The 21,991-nt window shown below is 48.4% G+C and overlaps 1 protein-coding gene across 4 annotated transcripts; it reads left to right on the top strand.

Moving 5' to 3' along the window:
* Positions 1–18: 18 nt before the first annotated feature.
* DDX24 (DEAD-box helicase 24) lies at positions 19–20,316 on the top strand. 4 transcript variants are annotated; one of them, XR_008201230.1, is made up of 12 exons: positions 19–113; positions 1,408–2,127; positions 8,702–9,214; positions 10,288–10,441; positions 10,747–11,262; positions 12,213–12,288; positions 15,402–15,590; positions 16,889–17,018; positions 17,591–18,033; positions 18,133–18,224; positions 18,765–18,853; positions 19,531–20,315. XR_008201230.1 is itself a non-coding variant. In XM_052659700.1 (9 exons), the coding sequence occupies exons 2-9, from the start codon at positions 1,413–1,415 to the stop codon at positions 17,857–17,859; spliced, it is 2,562 nt and encodes an 853-aa protein (XP_052515660.1). In that variant the 5' UTR covers positions 23–113; positions 1,411–1,412; the 3' UTR covers positions 17,860–18,126. The 4 variants fall into 4 exon arrangements, 1 of the variants encoding a protein (XP_052515660.1); XR_008201229.1 differs by having other exon boundaries at positions 23–113; positions 1,411–2,127; XR_008201231.1 differs by lacking the exon at positions 19–113 and adding an exon at positions 915–1,014 and having other exon boundaries at positions 19,531–20,316.
* Positions 20,317–21,991: the final 1,675 nt, after the last annotated feature.

Raw genomic sequence — 21,991 nt, 5'->3', positions numbered from 1 at the left:
TGCGTGCAAGCCCCGCCCCGGAACTGCGGCGGACGCTGCGGCGGCACGCCGGCGCTGCTTGTTCGGAGGCGTTCGGTGGGCTTCTGAGGGGGTCGTGGCAGGGTAGCCTCGCGGTGAGTGCCGGAGCGGGGTGGGGGCGGGCTCTCACTGCGGGCTCCTCCAGGCCCTCGGGTTCTGGGGACCAGAGAGGGGTGGCCGCCGGCCTTGTCAAGTGCCCTGGCCGACCCTGCCATGGGGGCTTCTTCTGGGGCCTCCGAACCAGCCGAGCGGACGTCAGGGCTTGGCTGGTTCGGCTTCTCCGCTTGATGCGCCCGTTCGAGCCTGAGACGAGGCGCTGGCGCGGCGCCGGGCTCCATAAGGAGGGACCCCCCGGCTTACCCCGCGAGTCACACTCCGCGTCCTCGCCGCGCCTGTGCCTGCCCCTCACGCCTACCCCCGTTGGTGAGGGTTGTCTGTGGTCGCGGATGCGGGGCGGAGGTGGACCTTCCCTGCGCGCTGGCGTGCTTTGCCCGCCGGGCGCAATGCTAAGCGGTTCTGAACGTGCGCCACTTTTTCGTCATGGCGTGACAATCCAAGGAGTCGCAGGCTCTCTCATCCCCATTTTCCAGACGAGGAACTGAGACTCGTGCAGATTGATAAGGGCCACCCCCGACCCAGAGCTGACCAGTGGCGCGTCAAGATTTGAACCGAGGTCTCCCTTTGTTTCCACGGAAGCTATGATTTTCCTCTGCCTTTCTGAAAAAGGGAGAACGTGGATCAAGTTCCAGTCAAATGAGTTGTGCATCAGTGGTTTTTAAATTACTTAAAATGTAATGATTAAAGCTGATTGGGTTTTAAGTCACTTGCCAACAGCCAGAGTGGTGACACAGGCATTTGACCTCTTGGGGTAAGATTGAGAGGGAAGAAAGCTTTGTGCACTCGGTAGAGCCGGCACCCTCCAGCGACCCCCTCTTAGATTCTTATTCTGGCTTCAGAATGGCTTGGGAGTGGTAGGCTTCACCCTCCACGCTTTAGGTGAGTTTACTTGTTGCATAGAACATTTTGTGATTTAGCAGGTAAATCCTTCCCACCTTTTTATAATATGAGAACTCGGAGGTTCAGGGAGGATTGAGCAGGACCTGCCAGGGGCACCCAGGCAGTAAGTATTGAGTCTGAAATCCACACGAGATCTAGCTCATCTGTCTTTGCTACACCTCCTGTGTCCTCTCTGTTGTAGGCCTAGCTGCGTGCTCTTGGGTACATTTCTTCCCTTCTGTGATCGTCTCCAGCTGGCAGCATCAGTGTTAGAGCCATCTTTGTGTCCTTACCTTTTTGTAAGACCTGATAGCTGCTTAGGAAATATTTGTTGCCTCAGAATCCTTTGCTTCTCAGTTGCCAATCTAATGGAACATTTTTTTTCCTTTTCAGCAGCCATGAAGTTGAAAGAGAAAAAATCAAGGCCGAAACCAACAAACTGTGGCAGATTTCAGAAGAAGGGAATCAAGGTTGTGGGGAAATGGAAGGAGGTGAAGATAGACCCAAATATGTTTGCAGATGGACAGATGGATGACTTGGTGTGCTTTGAGGAACTGACAGATTATCAGTTGGTCTCCCCTGCCAAAAGTTCCTCCAGTCTTTTCTCAAAGGAAGAGCCCAAGAAGAGAAAGGCTCAGGCTGTTGCAGAAGGAGAGGAGGAAGGAGAGCCTGGCTCCTCAAAGAAAAAGATGAAGTTGAAGAAGAGTAAAGATGTGGAAACTGAAGGAACTAGTTCCCAGAAAGTGTTTGAGGTCAAAGATACTGAGCCAGCGCCCCAGGGAGAGGGCACAGTTTGTCCTGATCCAGGGGTAGGGGAGATGGCATCAGAAAGCCCGGCCCAGACTGTACCGAAAAAGAAGAAAAAGAAAGGGAAAAAAAAATCAGAGCCTTCCCAGGGTACTTCTCCAAAGATGCCCAAAAAAGCAAAAACATGGATGCCTGAAACGCATGATCACAAAGCAGATGTGTCAGCTTGGAAGGATCTGTTTGTACCCAAGCCGGTTCTCCGAGCACTCAGCTTTCTAGGCTTCTCTGCCCCCACACCAATCCAAGCGCTGACCTTGGCACCTGCCATTCGTGACAAACTGGACATCCTTGGGGCCGCTGAGACAGGTAAGGGCATTCTTATCTGGCCAGGGTGAGATTGCTTCTGGATTGAGTTTGTGGCCACTAACAGGCTGGATGGTTGGGAGACTGGGGAATGTTGGGAACATGACCACAAAAGAAAGCACTGTTGCATGAAGACTTTAAGAAGTCAGCTAGCTCTGGGTTGAAGTAGCTCACTTCCTGATTGGTGCCCTATGCAGGTCACTTTATTTTTCTCAGCCCTGTAGACTGCATTATCAAATGGAGATAGGTGAATTCAGTACCTACATCTTTTGCTGTGTGCTGTGTACTTAGTCGTTCAGTTCTGTTGGACTCTTTGCAACCCCATGGACTGTAGCCCTCCGGGCTCCTCTGTCCATGGGATTCTTCAGGCAAGAATACTGGAGCGCATAGCCTTTCCTTCTCCAGGGAATCTTCCCAACCCAGGGATTGAACCTGGATCTCCTATATTGCAGGTGAATTCTTTACCACTGAGCCACAAGGGAAGCCCTCTTTGCTATGTGGGTTAAGGGTAAATGCTTACTAAATTTATACGTTTACATAATAGTAAACTGCTAACAAAAAGCAGTAGTAAACTAAAATTTACACAGTATATCGTAAGTAATCTGTGAAAGCGAAAGTCACTCAGTCGTGTCCTACTCTTTGCGACTCCCTGGACTATACAGTCCATGGAATTGTCCAGGCCAGAATACTGGAGTGGGTAGCCTTTCCCTTCGCCAAGGGATCTTCCCAACCCAGGGATCAAACCCAGTTCTCCCTCATTGCAGGCAGATTCTTTACCAGCTGAGCCACCAGGGAAGCCCCAGTGATCTGTCAATGGTAGTTTTTTTTCAATTCTTGAACCTTTTCTGCATGATTCGGGGGTAAAGTGGGACTAAGATCAGCCCTCTGGAGAAGTAGATCTTTATTAGTATAAGGACGTGTCTAATTCTCAAGAGTTGTCTACAGATAAAAAGGGCTGCATTGGGAGTTGGTGGGTTTATTGGCATTGGAAGGTTTTGAGTGTGTGATAACCATTGGGTAGATTTTATAGGCAAATTTGGGCAGGAGGTGACTGTTGGAACTAGGCATTGTTTAAAGATCCCTCATACCCTGGGCCATCTACGGCTTTGTGAAGCGATGATAGGTTGACACCCTGGGAAACTAAACTGCTGATGGGGGTAAGGAGCAAACAGACCTGCAACTATTAGTCCACCTTGACCAACAATAGCCATCAGACATGACATATGCTATGCAAGCCACACGTGCAATTTAAAATTCCCTAGGAGCCATATTAAAAAAGATTTTTTAAAAATGTGAAGATTAAATTTAACAATATATTTAACCATTACATAACATTTCAGTATTAATGTAAAATTATTAGATATTTTCTGTTCTAATTTTTATACTATTTTCAAAATCTGACGTGTATTTTGAACTTGCCACCCATCTCAGTTTAGAGCAGCCACATTTTAAGTGCTTGATAGCTGTACGTGGCTAGTGGCTACTATATTGTATGGCATAGAACTGTAACCAAAGTGGGGTGGCTGCTCGCCCCTCAAAAGCCAGTGAAGAGGCCAGGTTGGTGGAAAGGAAAGTTTGCTTTATTTTGGATACCAGCAATGGGGAGTTGGGGAAGACTCCTGTCCAAAGGCTGGCTCTCCCCCTGCCACCCCCATGACAACCAGTGGGCAAGAACTTTTATAGACAGACGGAGGGGGCTTCATGCAGAAACAACGCAGTCAGCTCTGACAGACATCTTGAACTTGGTCATTGGTAGTCTGACCAGCCTCATTTTGACTGTTTTAAGTTCAGTTAGTTTCAGCTCCAAGGTCTGTTTGTTTCAGTTTTCTGGAGGTCAGTCCTCAGAAATGTGGCAGCTTATGGGCTTTCCTGGTGGGTCAGTGTGTAAAGAATCCATCTGCCAAGCAGGAGATGCAGGTTTGAGCCCTAGGTTGTGAAGATCCCCTGGAAAAGGAAATAGCAATCTGCTTCCAATATTTTTGCCTGGGAAATCCCATGGGCTGAGGAGCCTGGGGGGCTACAGTTCAAGGGGTCACAAAAGTAGGTCATAACTTAGTGACTAAATAACGACGATGTCACGGCGACAGTCTGGTCATCATGCAGTTAACTTCTTTGATCTGGTGGGAGTTTCAGTATCTACAAGACAGCTCACAGGATGTGGCTCAGAATGTTAGCTACAGCTCTTGAAAAGCAACTAAAGGTCCCTAACTGTGTTTATTGACTAAGCTATTATTATCTAGTCTTGTTGGATTGCTTTCCTTTTTTTCTGCGTTTTCTCACTTCTTTCATTAAACTTACTGTTTGGCTCAAGTTTTTCCACAGACAGAAGGCAGGCAGAGGGTATGGTGGGGAAGAACTATTGGGTCCTGCTCTGTTTCAGAAATAGACCATCTAGAAACTTTGTGCCTTAGATTTCTGGAAGAGTGGTCAGGAAACTTGAGGTGAGGTCCTGTATAAAAGTCACAAAGATGGGAGAGGGAGGAAGCCCCGGGAAGGGGGAATGAAGGTAACAGTATTAAAACATTTCTTTAAAATACTTCACGCAGTGTGTTACACGCATTAGATTGATGAAAGTTCTCACAACCACTCTGAGATAGATGCCATTATTATTCCCATATTACTGAAGAGGAAACTCAGCGTCACAGGATAGACAGTGCCCCTAAAACTGCCCCACTGAAAGCGGTAGTGCTGGGATTCTAGACCAGATCTGTGTGCTGTTCAGCGCTGCTATAGGACTTGCATATGTGCAGAGAGGCCTGGAGGCAGAGGCCAGGTGTGAGCCACTGCGGCTAGAGATTGGCATTTGGGTTTATACCGCAGATCCTCTCAGGCTGTTTCTCTTGAGTGCTATGGATCCACAGGTCTAAGTCTCAGAGACAAACTGCTGTAGACAGACTGTTGCCAAAGTAGGTAATGAACTTACCCATCACCCCCAAAAGATATTTAGGCCCCTTAATAATCACGCCTTCCCTGGTCCCCTCCTTGTCCATCCCGAGATAACCTCTAATAGTCTTTTTATCACTATAGATTAGTTTGCATTTTCTGGAATTTTAAAATAGATCCTACAAATATGTAAATTTTGGGGAGGGAGAATCTCTGCGCTTTAACTCAGCATACTTTGAGATTCACCCATGTTATTGCAAATACCAGTGGTTCATTTCTTTCCATTGATAAGCGGCATTCCACTGAATGGATATAGTGCAGTTTGTGTTATCTGTGTTGATGGATGGTTATGGTCTTTCTAGTTTTTGGCATTTATAAGTAAAACTATCATAAATATTGGCATATCAGTCTTTGTGCGGATGTATGCTTTGATTCATTGGCTGAATACCTAGATGTGGAATGGCTAGGTCTTAAGGTAAATGTAACTTTTTAGTAGTTTTCCAAAGTGATTGTAGCGTTTTACATAATCACCAACTTACGAGTTTGAATTGGTCCATGTCCTTGCCAGTGCTTAGTGTGGTCAGTCTTTAATTTAATTTAGATTTAAAAAGTTTTTGGTGTTACTTCCTTGTGACTTTAATTGGTATTGCCAAAGTGACTAGTTAAGCAGCATCTTTTCAAGTACTTAATTGTCATCCATGTCATCATCTTTGGTGATGCCTGCTTAGTTCTTTTGCCTGTGTTTTAATTGGGTAGTGGTTTTATCACTGAATTCATTATATATTCTAGATACACCTCCTTCATCAGATATATGACGTGCATTTTTCTCCCCTAGTTTGTACCTTATCTTTTAGTTCTCTTCTGAGGAGCAGGAGGTATTATTTTGGTGAAGTTTAAATGATCTTTTACAGATTTGCTTTCCTGAGAATCTTTTGCCTAACACAAGATCACAAAGATTTTCTCCTACATTTTCTTGTGGAGGTGTTATTAGTTTAGTTTTAGGTTCTGTGTTTCGGTTCCTGTGTTAACTTTTGTGGTGAGAAATATGGATCAAAGGTTTGGTTTTGTTTCACATTGAAAGTGAAGTCGCTCAGTCGTATCCAACTCTTTGCGACCCCATGGACTGTAGCCTACGAGACGCCTCCATCCATGGAATTTTCCAGGCAAGAGAACTGGAGTGGGTTGCCATTTTTGCATATGGGTATCTAATTACTCCAGCATTGTTTGCTGAAAAACTACTCTTTCCCCACTAAATTGCCTCCACATCTGTTTTGAAAATCGGTGACGATATGGGTGTGGGTTAATTCTGGAGTCTTCTCTTTTCCTTTGACCCATTTGTCTATCTTTACTGTTTTCCCAACACCACACAGTGTTGGATAGTGTAGCTTTAGGTAAGACTTTGTGTAAGTCTTAAAGTCAGGTAGTGTAAGTCCTCCAACTTTGTTCTTTTTAAAAGTTGTTTTGGAAAAAAAAATAAAAGTTGTTTTGGCTGTTCTGGTGACTGCAGCCATGAAATTAAGTGACACTTGCTCCTTGGAAGGAAACTATGACCAGCCTCGATAGCATATTAAAAAGCAGAGACATGACTTTGCCAACAAAGGTCCGTCTAAGTCAAGGTTATGGTTTTTCCAGTAGTCATGTATGAATGTGAGAATTGGACTATAAAAAAAGCTGAGCGCCAAAGAATTGATATTTTTGAACTGTGGTGTTGGAGAAGACTCTTGAGAGTCCCTTGGGCTGCAAGGAGATCCAACCAGTCCATCCTAAAGATAAGTCCTGGGTGTTCATTGAAAGGACTGATGCTGAAGCTGAAACTCCAATACTTTGGCCACCTCAGGTGAAGAGTTGACTCATTGGAAGAGACCCTGATGCTGGGAAGGACTGAAGGCAGGAAAAGGGGATGACAGGGGATGAGATGGTTGGATGGCATCACTGACTGAATGGACATGAGTTTGAGTAGGCTCTAGGAGTTGGTGATGGACAGGGAAGCCTGTCATGCTGCAGTCCATGGGGCCGCAAAGAGTTGGACACGACTGAACTGAACTGAGGCCCTTTGCATTTCAATATGAATTTTAAAGATAGCTTTTCAGTTTCTTCAGAAAAGCCAGCTAGTATTCTGATTAGGATTGCATTGATTACAGAGCCAACTGAGGATGTGACATCTAGACAGTCTGGAATCTTCCAGTCCGTGAATGCAGTCCATCTCTCCAGTTTTTTAGGTCTTTGCTTTTTCTTACTGGTGTTTGTAGCTTTCAGTGTATATACTTCTGTTAGCTTTATCCTTAACCATTCAATATTTTTGATGCTTTTGTAAATAGTAATTTAAAATTTCCTATTTCTGTTGCTAGGAAGTAGAAGTATGCGTTTATTTATATTGATCTTGTATCCTGCAACTTGGTATGATTAACTGGTTTTCTGAAGATTACATAGGATTTTCTACAAAGGTGATTATGTCATCTGGTCTGGTTGCCTTTTGTTTACTTTTTTCTTACCACACTGGCTAAAACTTTTGGGCACCATTGCTTGGTCCCTGATTTGGGGAAAAATGTTCAGTGTTTCATCATTAAATATGATGTTAGCAGTAGGTTTATCATATTTAGCTTCTATCAGGTTGAGAAAATTCTCGTCTGTTTCTAGTTGGAGAAAGATTCTTACCAGGAATGGTGGTGGTATTTTTTTTTTAATGCCTTTTCTGCTTATATGGGATGCATACTTTTTTCATTTCCAATTTGTTGATGATGACAAACTGAATTTAGTTGCAATATATTATTCCATTTATACATCGTTGGATTTGATTTGCTAAAATTTTGTTGATTTTTAAATTTCTATTAATGGGATATTTATAGTTTTCTTATAATGTCTTTGGTTTTGAAATCAGAGTAATACTGGGCTCAGAATGACTTGAAGTATTCTCTTCAGTTTTCTGAAGGAGTGTGTGTAGAATTGGCGTTTTTCTTCCTGAAATATATGGTAGAAGTCATCTCAGAAAATGGGCAGCTCTAAGGAACAAGGTACTATAAGCAAGAACTCAGCTCGTTTTACTCTGAAAAATCATCTGTGAGTTTTTTGAGGCCTGTGATAAAAGCTTCTTCGTATAGAGATCACTTATTTCCTTCTGCCTGGAGCATTGTAATTTTGGAACCACTTTAAATTCTCAGCCTGAGGTATTTTGTTTCATTTTGTTTTTTGATCACATAGATGGGCTCCATATACATTCAGAGGCTAGTTTGAAAATGTTTAAGCATAGACAAAAGCTTTAAAGTTTCCTTGAAAACTAAGAAAACTTTCTTTCACTACCTCCTTCTTCACCAAAGAAACGTTCTGGGAACGTATTATACAGATTTCCATTTTTTACCCTGCAGTTTTATGTTCCTCCACAACAGCAACAAAACACTCACACCCGCAACTCATCTGTCTCTTCAGGTCTCATCGTTTGGCCACGTGTCTTCGTTATTGTTGGCCTGAGCTCTCGGTGCCGTCTGTCGCACGCGCCCTCAGGTGCCTGAGGACACGGGTGTCCTCGGCGCAGTGCGGTTGCGATGCCGGCGCAGGGTGGGAGGGGCTTTGCATTGGTCAGGGTGGCGCTTGGCTGTCTCAGGGTCCCTTATTCCGAGTGAAGAATGGAACCTCAGGCAAGAGTGTGTACCTCTGTTGATTCACACGGTTTTTGTTTGTGTTTTGTTCTGCTTTTAAGGAAGTGGGAAAACTCTTGCCTTTGCCATTCCAATGATTGACGCGGTGCTGCGGTGGCAGGTGAAGAAGAAGCCTACCCCAGCTCTAAGTAACACAGGAGCTCCACCTGGGCAGACCGGCAATGAGGCTGGAGCTGCGTCTGGAGCTTTGCCTGATGAGATTGGAAGTGAGGGTGAAGCACTTTCCAGTGAGGTTGGAGCGAAGACTGGAACACCACCCAGCCAGGCAGGAACCAGTACTGGAGCTGCCTGCTCAGACCAGGGGCTGCCGTCCTGTGATGGTGATGTTGACGCCGGCGAAGGACCCTCTTCCCTGATGAGGGAGAAGCCCATCCCCAACCAGGAAGGAGACCAGGTGGAAAAGCATGATGGAGAGCAGACCGGAAAGGGGAAGCGAGGGTTGGGGGGCAGCGCTGCGCCGCCGCGGCGTCCTCTGCTCGGACTGGTTCTGACTCCCACTCGAGAGCTCGCTGTGCAGGTCAAGCAGCACGTCGATGCTGTGGCCAAGTTTACAGGTAAGTTTAATTCATTGAGTAATGTTTCCTGAAAGCATCGCCGTGGCAGGGGTGGTAGAGGTGACTGAGCTGTGCCTCCCGCCCTCTAGAGGAAATTTGATTTGCCAGAGAATGAAGCCCGACAGAAAACTGTTCGAGTGACACATTCTTAATTCTCCCAAGGATAACACATAGCTAACGCTGTTCTAGCTGCATAAGCAATTAGTTACCTTACTGACTACAGTGGATACTTGGGACAGGGTTTGGCAAACCACTATTTAGGGGGTGGTTTGTTTATTTTTTTTCTGGTAAATAAAGTGCTGTCACGCCTGTGTATTTACACATTGTCTGTGGCCACTTTTGCACCACCACTGAAGAGTGGAATAGAGGCAGTAGTTGTGACAGAGACCATTTAGCCCACGCACGGGGCCACAACTGTTGACTGTTAAAAAAGTGTGCTGACTTCTGCTTTAGGGCATGAGCACTTAATTTTCTCAGGGAATTCCTTGGGAAAGGCTGCGTAGTGGGGGTTTCATTTCTATAGCAAAAGGCATGATTCTTTACCAAGCTCTTACTGTGTATGTGAGGCACTTGACTGAGCACTTCGCCTGCATGATCCTTTTTGTTCCTCCCACACTGGATACCTTGAGAAGTCCTCCACTGGAGAGAAGAGAACACTAGGCATTAGAGGAGATTGAGATGAATCTGCATTGAGGGGGATGGGCAGGAGTTCCCCCGGGAGAAGTGTCACAGCTGCTGGTTCCATCTCTCCCAGCACTGCGGTGTGCCACTGGTCTGCATCTCCAGAGCCTCGGATGTCACCATGCCTGGGTTCAACTCCAATGCTACTGTTGTGGGTGAGGGGAAAGAGTAGAAAAAATGAGGCTGAGGGAGTAGGCCAGGCCTAGATCATAGCAGACCCAGTAAGCCCTCCAGTAATGGCATCAGCAGGCCAGGCCAGCTCTTAGCACTCCCCTGGAGAGGGGAGCTGTGCCGCTGACTGGCAGCCTTTGCTAATCTGGGGGCACTGGTGTTCACGGTGGAAGAAATAAGCAATCAGACTAACACTGTCCCTCGTGTTGTGTGAACCATAGGCATTAAAACCGCTATTCTGGTTGGTGGAATGTCCACGCAGAAACAGCAGAGGATGCTGAACCGCCAGCCGGAGATTGTGATCGCCACTCCAGGCCGGCTGTGGGAGCTAGTTAAAGAAAAGCACCCTCATTTGAGCAACCTTCGGCAGCTCAGGTGAGAGTGCCTCCCTTTTCCCCCACTCCCTGTTCTGAACTGGGCCTGAGGTGAGCTGGCACAGTGCATCCTCCCTGTCACAAAGTGCCATCGTGGGGTACTAAGCCTTGGTACTAGGTACTAGGGACTTGGCCTTTAGGAAACCAAGCATGCGTGCGGGAGGTTAGTTGAGGGCCCTGGTGGAGGTGGTGAAAGTGGTGTTTGTCTTGGGTTGGGCGGGGGCGGGGGCCACTGGTGGAGTATGCCGTGGTGACTCCCCTTCCCTGCTGCTAACCTGGTGATCACGGGTCTGTCTGGATCTGTAGGTGCCTGGTGATCGATGAGGCTGACCGGATGGTTGAGAAAGGCCACTTTGCTGAGCTCTCACAGCTGCTAGAGATGCTCAGTGATTCCCAGTACAACCCAAAGAGACAGACCCTTGTTTTTTCCGCCACACTGACCCTGGTACATCAAGCTCCTGCCCGCATCCTTCACAAGAAGCACGCCAAGAAAATCGACAAAACTGCCAAACTTGACCTCCTCATGCAGAAGATCGGCATGAGGGGCAAGCCCAAGGTCATTGACCTCACAAGAAAGGAGGCTACGGTAGAGACGCTGACAGAGACCAAGATCCATTGTGAGACTGATGAGAAAGACTTGTATCTGTACTACTTCCTGATGCAGTATCCAGGCCGCACCTTAGTGTTTGCCAACAGTATCTCCTGCATCAAGCGCCTCTCCGGGCTCCTCAAAGTCCTGGATATCATGCCACTGACCCTGCATGCCTGCATGCACCAGAAGCAGAGGCTTAGAAACCTGGAGCAGTTTGCCCATCTGGAGGAGTAAGTCAGGCCTGTCCACAGACTGGCCATTGGGTCCAGGTTGCCAGAAGGGTGGGAAGCTCCCTTCTCTCTTGGGAGCCTTATTAATAGAAGGTAGCCCTCCAGTCTTTTTTTAAATTTTGCATAGCATGAGGCAGGTTCGCTCTCATCTAGTACATTTATTTTAAAAACATCCCTCAAGTGCTTTTGACTCTCCTCAAACTACACATGCATTATGAAACATCATCCAGTACATATTACTGAGTGCTTGTTTTGAACCTGCTACTGTTCTAGGGCCTGGTAATAGAATAGTGCATAACACAAAGTCCCTGCTCACAGGGAGTTTGCATCCATGTGGAGGGAAAAGTAAGTATATAGTTTGTCAAGTGGTGCTAAGAAGTAAAGTTACAGAGGGAGTTGAGCAGACTGGGGGGGTGTGGTCTGGGAGGCTTTTCTCATAAGGTGAGATTGGAGCAGAGTGTGGAAGAAAGTAAGGAAATGTGACTATCTGAGGGAAACCATTCTGGTCTGAAGTGTGCTAAGCAAAGACTTGGCGGATTTGGCATGTTTGAGCAGAAGCAAGGATGTCTACCTGTGTGACTGAGGGAATTAAGTGTGACTGAGGGAATTAAGTGGGAGGGTGATAGGAGACGAGGTCACGGACCTAGAATATTACCTTATTTAATTCACTTAAAGTAGTCTATGTTATTGCAGAGTGTGGCTTTATTGATTGTGGCCAGTGAAACCCAGGTTTGGATCCTGGCTCCACAGCCGAATAGGCATGTATGTATCTTGGGAGGTTAATATCTGTGAGCCTCAGTTTCTTCATCTCTCAAAGGGAGATACATACATAATAGTGTTATCTTGTAGAGTGTTAATAAGGGTTGCAGTATTTAGAGTACCCGATTGTGGTAAGGAGTTGATTAATGACAGCTGTTAGTTGTTATTAATAAGCTTTCTCTCTACCACAGTTGTGTGCTCCTGGCAACAGACGTGGCAGCTCGGGGCCTGGATATTCCAAAAGTCCAGCATGTCATCCATTACCAGGTAGGGACATCGGGGAATTTGTGGGCATCTCCCAGCATTGAGCAGGGGATTTTTAAAGCAAAGGTTGAGGGAGAGAGCAAGGAGAATTGTTGGTCCCAAGGCCTCATGCAACAGAGAATACCACTGGTGTCTGGTCAACTAGCTGCTTCCACTTACTATGGTGAGATTTATTCTCCAAAACCTCTTGACATTGTCTGATGTCAGATAGCCCCTCTCTTTTTGACTTGGGCAGGCTACATAATACTGGCAGGTTAGAGTCTTAGTTTCTTCCATGAAATGGGCATAGTAAAGTTTAGCATGTAAAATGATTACCCTGCTATAGAGAAAAGAGTGGTGGTTAAGTCCTGCAAGGTGAAATAGGTTATTATGTGTGAGGAGTTTAGAAAGCCAGGCGGCACTTCCTAAATGTTAGCTGCTGTTGATGCAGACATTAGTATTAGTGTGTGAACCTAGGGAAAATTTGCAGAGAGTGGTGGTTGGGGGCATGGGCTCTCGAACCTCACTTCCAGCCTTTGAATGCTTATTGGCTGCTGCTGAGTGGGTTAGCTTTTGGCGTGTTACTCAGTGTCTTTGGTTTCAGTGTCATTGTAAATTGGGAGTGGTGATGCTGCTAGCCACTTCGTGGGGTTACTCTGATTAAATGAGCTAATGCTGATGGATCACCTAGCACAGTGTAAGTACTCAGTAACTGGTGTAATTATTCCTCCTTTTAAATCCTTGCTTTCTTTTTTTTCCTTTAAATCTTCCATGCTTTTAACAGTCTTTAAGGGTGCCAGTGCAGTTGAGCAAATCTTTATTCTTCCTCTCTTTCGGAGAGTCTGGGTCAGTCTATGAGAAATATCCAGATGAACAAAATACAGTTCCCAGCCCCTAAGAAATATCAAATCCACTAGAGGAGGTTAGATGCCTGCAGCCATAATTTTAAGGCAGAAGATACTAGAAAGTGGCAAAATAAAGTTGGACAAAGAGATAACTTCTGGTGTGGGAGGTTAGGTTGGAAAGTGCTTTCTAAAAGATGCTTGGCATTTAGGGATGGAGAGGATTCAGGCATGTAGAGGTAGGGAAGGAAGGAGGAGAGAAGGTGTGGTAGTGGGCTGTTGCCGGGGAGTGAATAGAGGGGATATGTACTCAAAAAGGAAGTGAAGGATGTTTCACTTCTGGCACCATCATCAACCATGGGTAACAGTGCTAAGAGCACTGAATTAAAGTTGCCCATTCTGGACCATTTTAGTTCACTGATTCCTGAAATGTCGATGTTTACTCTTGCTGTCTCCTATTTGACCACTTCATTGGCCTGGATTCATGGACCTAACATTCCACTTTTCTGTGCAGTGTTCTTTAGAGCATCGGACTTTACTTCCGTCACCAGTCACATCCACGACTGGGTGTTGTTTTTGCTTTGTGTCAGCGTCTTCATTCTTTCTGGAGCTATTTCTCCACTCCTCCAGTAGCGTATTGGGCACTTACCAACCTGGGGAGTTCATCTTTCAGTGTCATATTTCTCTGCCTTTTCATACTGTTCGTGGGATTCTCAAGGCAAGAATGCTTAAGTGGTTTGCCATTTCATTCTCCAGTGGATCACGTTTTGTCAGAACTCTCCACCATGACCCATCTGTCTTGAGTGGGCATGGCTACAGGGCATGGCTCATAGTTCATTGAGTTACATAAGGCTGTCATCCATGTGATCAATTTGGTTAGTTTTCTGTGATTGTGGTTTTCATTCTTTCTTCCTTCTGATGGATAAGGATAAAAGGTTTGTGGAAGCTTCCTGATGGGAGGGACTGGCTTTGGGAAATCTGGGTCTTGCTCTGAAGGGCGGGGCCATGCTCAGGAAATCTTTAATACAATTTTCTGTTGACGGGTGGGGCTGTGTTCTCATTACCAAAAATGGTAGGGGTAATGGAGACCTTCTTCAAAAGGACTTATGCCAGCATGCTGCAGCTGCCAGGACTGTTGCAGTCAGTGCCCCTGACCCCACGGCAGGCCACTGCTGACCCACGCCTCCACTGGAGGCTCCTGGACACTCACAGGCAAGTCTGGCTCAGTCTCTTGCGGGGTCACTGCTCTTTTCTCCTGGGTCCTGGTGTATACAAGGTTTTGTTTGTGCCCTGTAAGAGTCTGGAAGTTCTGTAATCAAATCCCCCTGACCTTCAAAGTCAAATTCCCTGGGGGTTTTCAGTCCTTTTGCCAGATCCCCAGGTCGGGAAATCTGTTGTGAGCCCTAAAACTTTTGGAACAGTGTGAGAACTCCTTTGGTGTAATTGTTCTCCAGTCTGTGGGTCATCTGCTCAGCGGCTCTATGGTGGGGCTAGTGGTGACCTCCTCCAAGAGGACTCAGGCCACGCGCCGCACCTCCCAGGTCTGCTGCAGCCAGAGCCCCTGTCCCCATGGCAGACCACTGCTGCCCCGTGCCTCTGCAGGAGACACTCAGATCCTCAGAGGCAGGTCTGGCTCAGTCTCCGTGGCATCTCTGGGTCCTGGTGTGCACATGGGTTTGTTTTAGCCCTCCGAGTGTCTCTGGTGAGCATGGAATTTGATTCTAAACACAGTTTTGCCCATCCTACCATTTTGTTGGGGCTTCTCCTTTGCTCCTGGATGTAGGTGATCTTTTTTCAGTGGGATCCAACAGTCTCCTGTTGATGGTTTTCAGCAGTTAGTTGTAATTTTGTAGTTCTCGCAGAAGATAAGCATACATTCTTCTACTCCACCGTCTACTGGGTCTGCCTGGAGCACTGCTTTGGGAAAGACACTGAGCATTGCCTGGGCTCCGTGTAGAAGACAGCTCTTGATTAGTGGTGTGGGGCGGGAGGGATCACGAGCTCCCATGCCACGCTAGCTGTGGGTGACACACCCACTGTTTCTGCTTTGCATTGGAATGGTCATGAGAACCAGAACCAGGGCAGGGGGCAGAGCCTGCACAGTAAGGGGGCCAAACCTGGGGACGGTTTGGATGTGGGACTTAGGGAGGAGGGCTTAATCTCTCCACAGGGCTGGCAAGGTTTCTAGCTGCCTGGCTGGAAGGCAGGAGGGTCCCGCCTTGGGTTGTTGGCCTTGAGGGGACGAGTGGTGTTTGGTGACAGCCACATGTTGACCTCCCAGTTCTTCTTTGATAGGTCCCTCGCACGTCGGAGATTTATGTCCACCGAAGTGGTCGGACTGCCCGTGCCACCAATGAAGGCCTCAGCCTGATGTTGGTTGGGCCTGAGGATGTGATCAACTTTAAGAAGATTTACAAAACCCTCAAGAAAGATGAGGACATCCCACTGTTCCCTGTGCAGACAAAGTACATGGATGCGGTCAAGGTAAAAGAAGAGCTGGAAGCCCAGCGCTGACGAGGGGCGGGCTTGTGCTGCTCCCTGGCTTTGCCCTGGGATTCCTGGAGTACTGCTTTTGGAAACGAATTCCTAGTTTTGTGGAAAAAAGAAATGGAGGGCGCTGTTCCTCGAAGGACGGAGCAAAGGGTGAATGGCCAGAGTGAGGCTCTTTCTTCATGAGCCCTTCCTTTATTGTGCCCCTGAAACTTCTATCATCAGCCACCTCCCGCCACTGGCCAGTGCAGCAAGCGTAGCTGTCTGGACATCTTATGGGACGGACGGATGGTTGTAGGGCAGTGGGGTCAGTGTGTCTCACTGAGGCAGAAACCAAAGGTCTGTCACATCCCTGAGGCAGATGCCTGTAATTCCTACCTTTGGGGTTTTACTTAACTCAGTAAACATTCACTTGAGTGAGTGCTGCTGACTGTGGGCCGCAGCGTGTCAGGCAACAAAGCGGGGTGGCTGCATTTCCATAGGAGTCCGCTGGCTCGTGCGGCAGGTTGAAGTTCGGTGCAGAGGAAGCACCCTGGGCGGGTAGGGGGTTTAGTTTCCTCCAGGCCTCCTGCAGGCAGAGATGTGAGGAGACGAAGAAGGGATTCCAGGAACTGGGGGAGCAAAAAGCAAGGAACAGCTCGTTCTGTTGGCTCGTCTGGTTCAAAAGGAATGCCAGTTGTGTGAGAAAATGAGGTGGGAGATGAGACGGACAAATGGAGATTGCAGAGAGCCTCAGGAGCCACCAGGCTTCCTGTGGATCTTTTCCCCCACAAGATCTTACTTTTTTTTTTTTTTTTTTTTGGTGTTTCCTGTCACTGCGGTCGAACCCAGTATGCATAGGGAGAATCGAAGTGTTTTGGGAGGAGGATGACGGAGGGAGGCAGTCCTGTGACAGGTCTGTGTTAGCCATGTAGAGTGAGAGCTGGGCCCTGACTCGGCTGTTGGGGTGTTTGCAGGTCTTAGCTTGGCTGTGGAGGTCAGCTACGGTGTCTGGGAAACACGTTTCCCCTTTGAACACGTGTAGATTGGGAGTCTGACCAAGGTGGGCTGCCAGGAAGAGGGGCTGTTCAAGTTGGCTTGGAAAGCTGGCTTTTGAGGTTCGTGTGTACACACTCACCAGTCGTGATTACTTTAACCAGGAACCCAAGCAAATGCTTTTTGATGGGAGCTGAGGTGTCTCTCTCTGAGCACTGACGTCAAGATCTTTTTTAAAAACACAACTTAAATGAGCCTTTTTTCCCCAGAGGCCTGAACCCTCTGTCGGATGAATACTTTCTCTACCTTGCCCCTAGGAGCGAATCCGTTTAGCTCGACAGATTGAAAAAGCAGAGTATCGGAACTTCCAGGCTTGTCTGCACAACTCTTGGATAGAGCAGGCCGCGGCTGCCCTTGAGATTGAGCTGGAAGAAGAAATGTATAAGGGTAAGGAGCCGGATGGGCTTGAGGAAGAGTTCATTCAGCTTTTAGCTTTGGTTTTTCAACTTCTGTCTGTTGGAGCCTCCCCCACCACCATAGGTCCCCTCAAAACCAGCAGGATACCTCGTCCTCCTTTGTGAGAAGCCCTAATCTCAGATGAGCCTAAAGCCCTCAGCTGTTGCCATCATCCGTCTGGAGGCTATAGGTCCGTCCCTTGTGTGGAGAGATGGTGGAAGTCGGGGCAGGCTCTGAGACCAGACTGCAGGTGTTTGCTGCCTATTCTCTTAACTAGCTATGTGCCCAGGTCAGGTTACTCAACTCTCTTGTACCTATGCTGTCCTCATTTATAAAACTAGGGCATAAAGTACCTGCCTCATGGGGTTGAAGGACAGGGTGGCCCTGAGTGGTTCTCCTAAACCATTGGAAGTTAGCCAACACTGGCCTCTGCCGAGAACCTAGGAGCCCTGTCTCCCCAAGAGGTCCAAAACATTTTTTCATCACAAGTATTATCCATCAAGGGAAAGAAAATGCTCCTATAAGTCATAGTAAATGCCATCTATTTTGAATTGCGTTTCAAGGAGGAAAAGTTGACGAGCAGGAAGAGCGTCGGAGACAAAAGCAGATGAAGATCCTGAAGAAGGAGCTGCGCCATTTACTTTCACAGCCACTGTTTAAAGATGACCTGAAAACCAAGTATCCAACTCAGTCGGGCAAGCTACCCGTGCTCATGTCTGCCCCAAGAAAGGGTGAGTCCGCGCTGAGCTGCCTTTCCAAACAGAAGAAGAAACAGCAGCAGCCCAAGAAGCAGCCGCAGGAGCAGCCTCGGCCGAGCACAAGTGCAGGTTGACCGCCCCGGGCCAGAGTCAGCTGCGACCGCACCGTGGCTGTGTTCTCCGGCTATATGGAAACCTTCCCACCTTGGATCTCACCCCACTGTCAGCTCTGCTTCCAGAAATCTCCCTCTCTTCCACACCACCCCTCACAGCAGGACAGACCTCATACAGATTCATGTTGTTTCAGAGTAAGAATTCTGTGTGCCAGCTTATATATTTCTGCATTTCAGTGCTTACAGGCTTCTTGTATGTGTAACTTGATTTTCTCAATTAAAAACAATGGTCAGAACCAACGCGTCACCTTGAGTTTCTGCCAGAGTCGGGGGACCCCGTCCAGTCCTTGGGCTGCAGCCTGCACAGTGTGGATGGAGCAGAGGCGGTGAGTTTCGCCGATCACGATGAAGTCATTTCTGCCTGGGTCCCCAACGTGTGTTCCCGCTTTTCTCCATAACAGAATCCTAGCAGCTCCTTAGCTCTTTGTGCCTCACAGCTGTTGTCTTGCCTGAGTCTCCTTGGGAGGTGGGCAGGGTAGAGATTGCTGCTCTTGGGTTCCTAGAGAACACAGCTTCCTTAACCTCACTGAGCCCCTCGTGGGGAAGCCAGGAGCAGTGTGCAGAGTCTGACCGTGAGGCGTGCAGGCTCTGGCTCTGTCCAGTCTCCGGCCTGGTCTCACAGCTTCCCTCCTCTGTATGACAGAATGGTTGCTGCCCACGCTGTCACACCCTCGTTCCTTTCCCCCAGCCTTCGTCCCAGCATTTCCCTTGGCCTGTTTGCCTTTTCCCATCCCTGAGCAATGCTGGCCCCTGAACCCCAGGAGGTGAGGAGTTCCTCCTGTGGACACCCACAGCACTGGCCACACTGGGATCTGGTATCTTGCTGGGCTCCCTGAGAGCAGAAGCTGCTTTATTTCCCCTTGCAGCCCTTGTGCTTAGATCCGGGCCTGGTGTAAATAGGAGCTGAGGGAACATGTGACCTCCTGGCACCACCGCAGCTTCGCCGTCAGTCTGGGTGAGTAGCCACAGGCATGGGAGAAGCAGACGTTTCTGCACAGCTAAGACTGGGCTTCAAAACGTGTTCCCTTGGCCTCGTAGTTGGCAGCTGTATCCCCATAGCCCCTGTAGGTAACTGCAACAGGGTGTTGGCCTGAACTCAGATGCAGGTATCACTGGGTGTTGCTTCGGTACTTTTTATCGCTTTAATTATCATTTAGTTTCCATCAAGACCCTGGGACATAAGTGTTAGTACCGTTTGTTGTAGTTGAGAAAGCTCATGCTGAGTGGTTAAGACTTGCTCAGAGCTAGGATTAGAAGCCTGGGCATTTTCTTGTAGGTCAAAGGCAAGTTTAGAAAACTGCGTGGTGGTTAATGTTTTTTTGTATGCTTTTTTTTTTTTAAGTGTTTGTTTGTTTTTGACTGTGCTGGCTTTTGTTGCTGTGCATAGGCTTTCTCTAGTTTGCAGCGAGCAGGGGCTCCTCTCCAGGTGCAATGCACAGGCTTCTCATCCTGGTGGCTTCTCTTGTTCTTTCGCGGAGGAGCCTGGGCTCTAGGCTGAGGGGCTTTAGTAGTTGTGGTTCCCGGGCTCTAGAGCACAGACTGGTTGTGGGGCATGGGCTTAGTTGCCCTGCGGCATGTGGGGCACTGATTTTCCTGAACCAGGGAAGGGACCCATGTCTCCTGCATTGGCAGGCAGATCCTTCGCCACTGAACCACCAGGAATCCCCTGCTTTAAAGGATGTCTTCCCAGCATCCCCAGTGACGTGGAGGAGAATGTGAAGTCAGCTTCTGAGTGACAGCTGTCAGAGGACGGCAGGGGCTCTCCCATCTTCCAGATGCCAGCAGTGGACGCACAAGCAGACTCAAGGTCCCGCAGCAGCTCCTGGGCCTTGGGAGGCCTAAGGACACTCGTCACAGGCCAAGGAGACCCACTGATGTCCTTTGACATCCTGTCCTTGCCCCCTAGCAGATTCTTTTGTGGTGGGGTAACATGGTAAAGAGCTGGGTTTTAAAAGATAGGGCCGGCCTCCAAGGCAGTTTTGCTCTTTGACCCAATGAGGTGAAGCTCTGGCGAGGCCTGTGGTTCCTTTGGCACTTGCAGCCCAGCCCAAGGACAGAATTTCCTGAGCGGCTGGACCTTTCACTCAACGAAGACACTCCTGCCCCTGCTGATCCACTCACACAGACAAGCCCCATGGGACGGCAGTGTTGATCTTTGGTGCGGGCCAGGTACCGACTATTAAGAAGCCAGGACCAAAAGTTGTTATGGAAACCATTTTAATACTAGAAAAGTTTTTAACCAATTGCCCGAGGAAGCCGTAGGGCCTGGCCTAGCTCCCACAGAACCAGGGGCCCCTGGGGACCCACTCACGGAGCCACAGCCCGTGCCCCTGCCTCTGCTCAGCATGGCAGTGTGTTTGGTCCTTCAACTTCTTCCCTCTGCCCAGGAAACTACAGAACCACCACCAAGGTGGCTTTTTCCCGTCTTGGGGTGTTCTGCCACGTCCCATTGGGAAGGGTCTGCGGGGGAAGCATCCCACTTATAGGGCACTCACTACACGTCAGGTTGTGCAATTATTTTCATACATAATCTTGTTGCACTTGAACCAATAATTCTGTGATGTGTTGGTAACTGTCTCCATTTCACTAGTTGTGGGAATTGGAACTCAGGGGGAGTGAAGTGACTTGGCTAAGGTCATATAACTAGTTAGTGACAAAGTCGAGATTTCGAAACCAGGCAATCTGGCTCCAGAGCCACTTTGTGCTTAAAGTAGGAACCAAAAGCGAGGGCAGTTCTGTTGCTAAATAGTCACACTGATTTATAAAGTTCCCTTTGGAAGGAAAGTAACACATACGCAGTTGTAAAGACAAAGCAACTTTCCTTCCAGCTTTTGGTCTGCAAAGAGAAGGCATCGTGGGGTGGGTGCATTACCCAGGAAGTGGGATTGCCTACCTGCCTGACTGCTGTAGCCAAGCAGGGTAACGTCCGTGTGTGAGTGAGTTTTTAACTTTGTGTTCCTTAGAGTTCCTCTGAATTCTGCCACTCCTTTCCTCCACGGCGCTTTCCCTTCAGAAGCAAGATCTGAGGGCGGATGTGAAGGGAAGAGAGCGCTGCTTTGGGTTTGGCCAGTGGTTTTGTGAAAAATGGGAGAGCAGAGGGCAAGGTCATGAAAACAGCCTGTCTCTCTCAGGTGTTGTGATTCTAAACTGATAGCATCTCTCCTGAGAAGAGGGTCCCCCCCCCCCCCCCCCCCCGCCACAAGAGCACTGGCAGGCCTGGAAAGGCACAGACACACCCCGAAGGGAATTTCTCCAGCCTCTGCTGAAGAGAAAGCTTCGCTTTTGGGGATGGTGCACAAACTACAAATGCAGTTAGGAAGCAGCCACTGCTGATCATACTGTGCCCGGCAGCCCGGCCCGAGACCCAGGACGCCTCTCACAATGGCTCCGAGCAGCCGAGATTGAGCTCGGTGCCCTTCAGTTTGGAAACAGGGATCATGATATTCACAAACCATGTAACGCATCACCCCACTCTGACAGTGTACTTGTCACAGTGTACTTCTCCCCAGGCCAAGGTGGGAGGGGCAGGGAGGGGGAACCACTGAACCAATTCAGAGATCAGGGTTGGATTTACATTCCTGTGAAGAAGGGACAAGCACTCAGCTTGAGCCCATGGGTCCACATTCCAGCCCAGGGCAGTACGGGCCGTGCCTGGGATTAAAAGCACCCTGACATCAGTTTTCACAAAGGCAGAAAATGGACACAAGAGTGCCCTTTGTATACAGGGACTGGGAGCAGGCTTGTTACCCAGGTCCCGGTGCGGTCTGGCTGTCGGCAGACACTGCAGTCTGACACTGAAGCACCAGTAGATTTGAATAAATCCCTGCAGATTGGAACCTTTGAAGGCCTTCGATTAAGAAAGGCAATTCCACACCCCTGCATTCTCCCTTTCTTCCCAGAGGGGAAGACAGCTTGCTGGCAGCGGCCGCAGCCCAGCCGGGGCTCCTTGAGATCCTGAGGCAGTAAGGTGAGCAGCTTATTAAGGGCCATGTCCAGACGGATGAATGAGGAGGCTGGCAGGAGCCAGGGCTCTTGGCTACCCGGCAGCTCCCACAGCGGTGGGCTCCCCCACTACCACCTGCTCATCTCCGGT

The sequence above is a fragment of the Budorcas taxicolor genome, chromosome 21 (assembly GCF_023091745.1).
Source record: "Budorcas taxicolor isolate Tak-1 chromosome 21, Takin1.1, whole genome shotgun sequence".
Classification (NCBI taxonomy): Eukaryota; Metazoa; Chordata; class Mammalia; order Artiodactyla; family Bovidae; genus Budorcas; species Budorcas taxicolor.
Note: the sequence above shows the minus strand (reverse complement) of the source record. Positions and strands in the feature narration are given on the sequence as shown.

What these genes read in the sequence shown, in the direction of transcription:
- DDX24 (XM_052659700.1), top strand. Translation starts at nt 1,413, where the DNA reads ATGAAGTTGAAAGAGAAAAAATCAAGGCCGAAACCAACAAACTGTGGC. An exon ending in CAGTTTGCCCATCTGGAGGA is followed by an intron (nt 11,263 to 12,212) that starts GTAAGTCAGGCC and finishes TCTCTACCACAG; the next exon opens with TTGTGTGCTCCTGGCAACAG. An exon ending in GGAAGAAGAAATGTATAAGG is followed by an intron (nt 17,019 to 17,590) that starts GTAAGGAGCCGG and finishes TTGCGTTTCAAG; the next exon opens with GAGGAAAAGTTGACGAGCAG.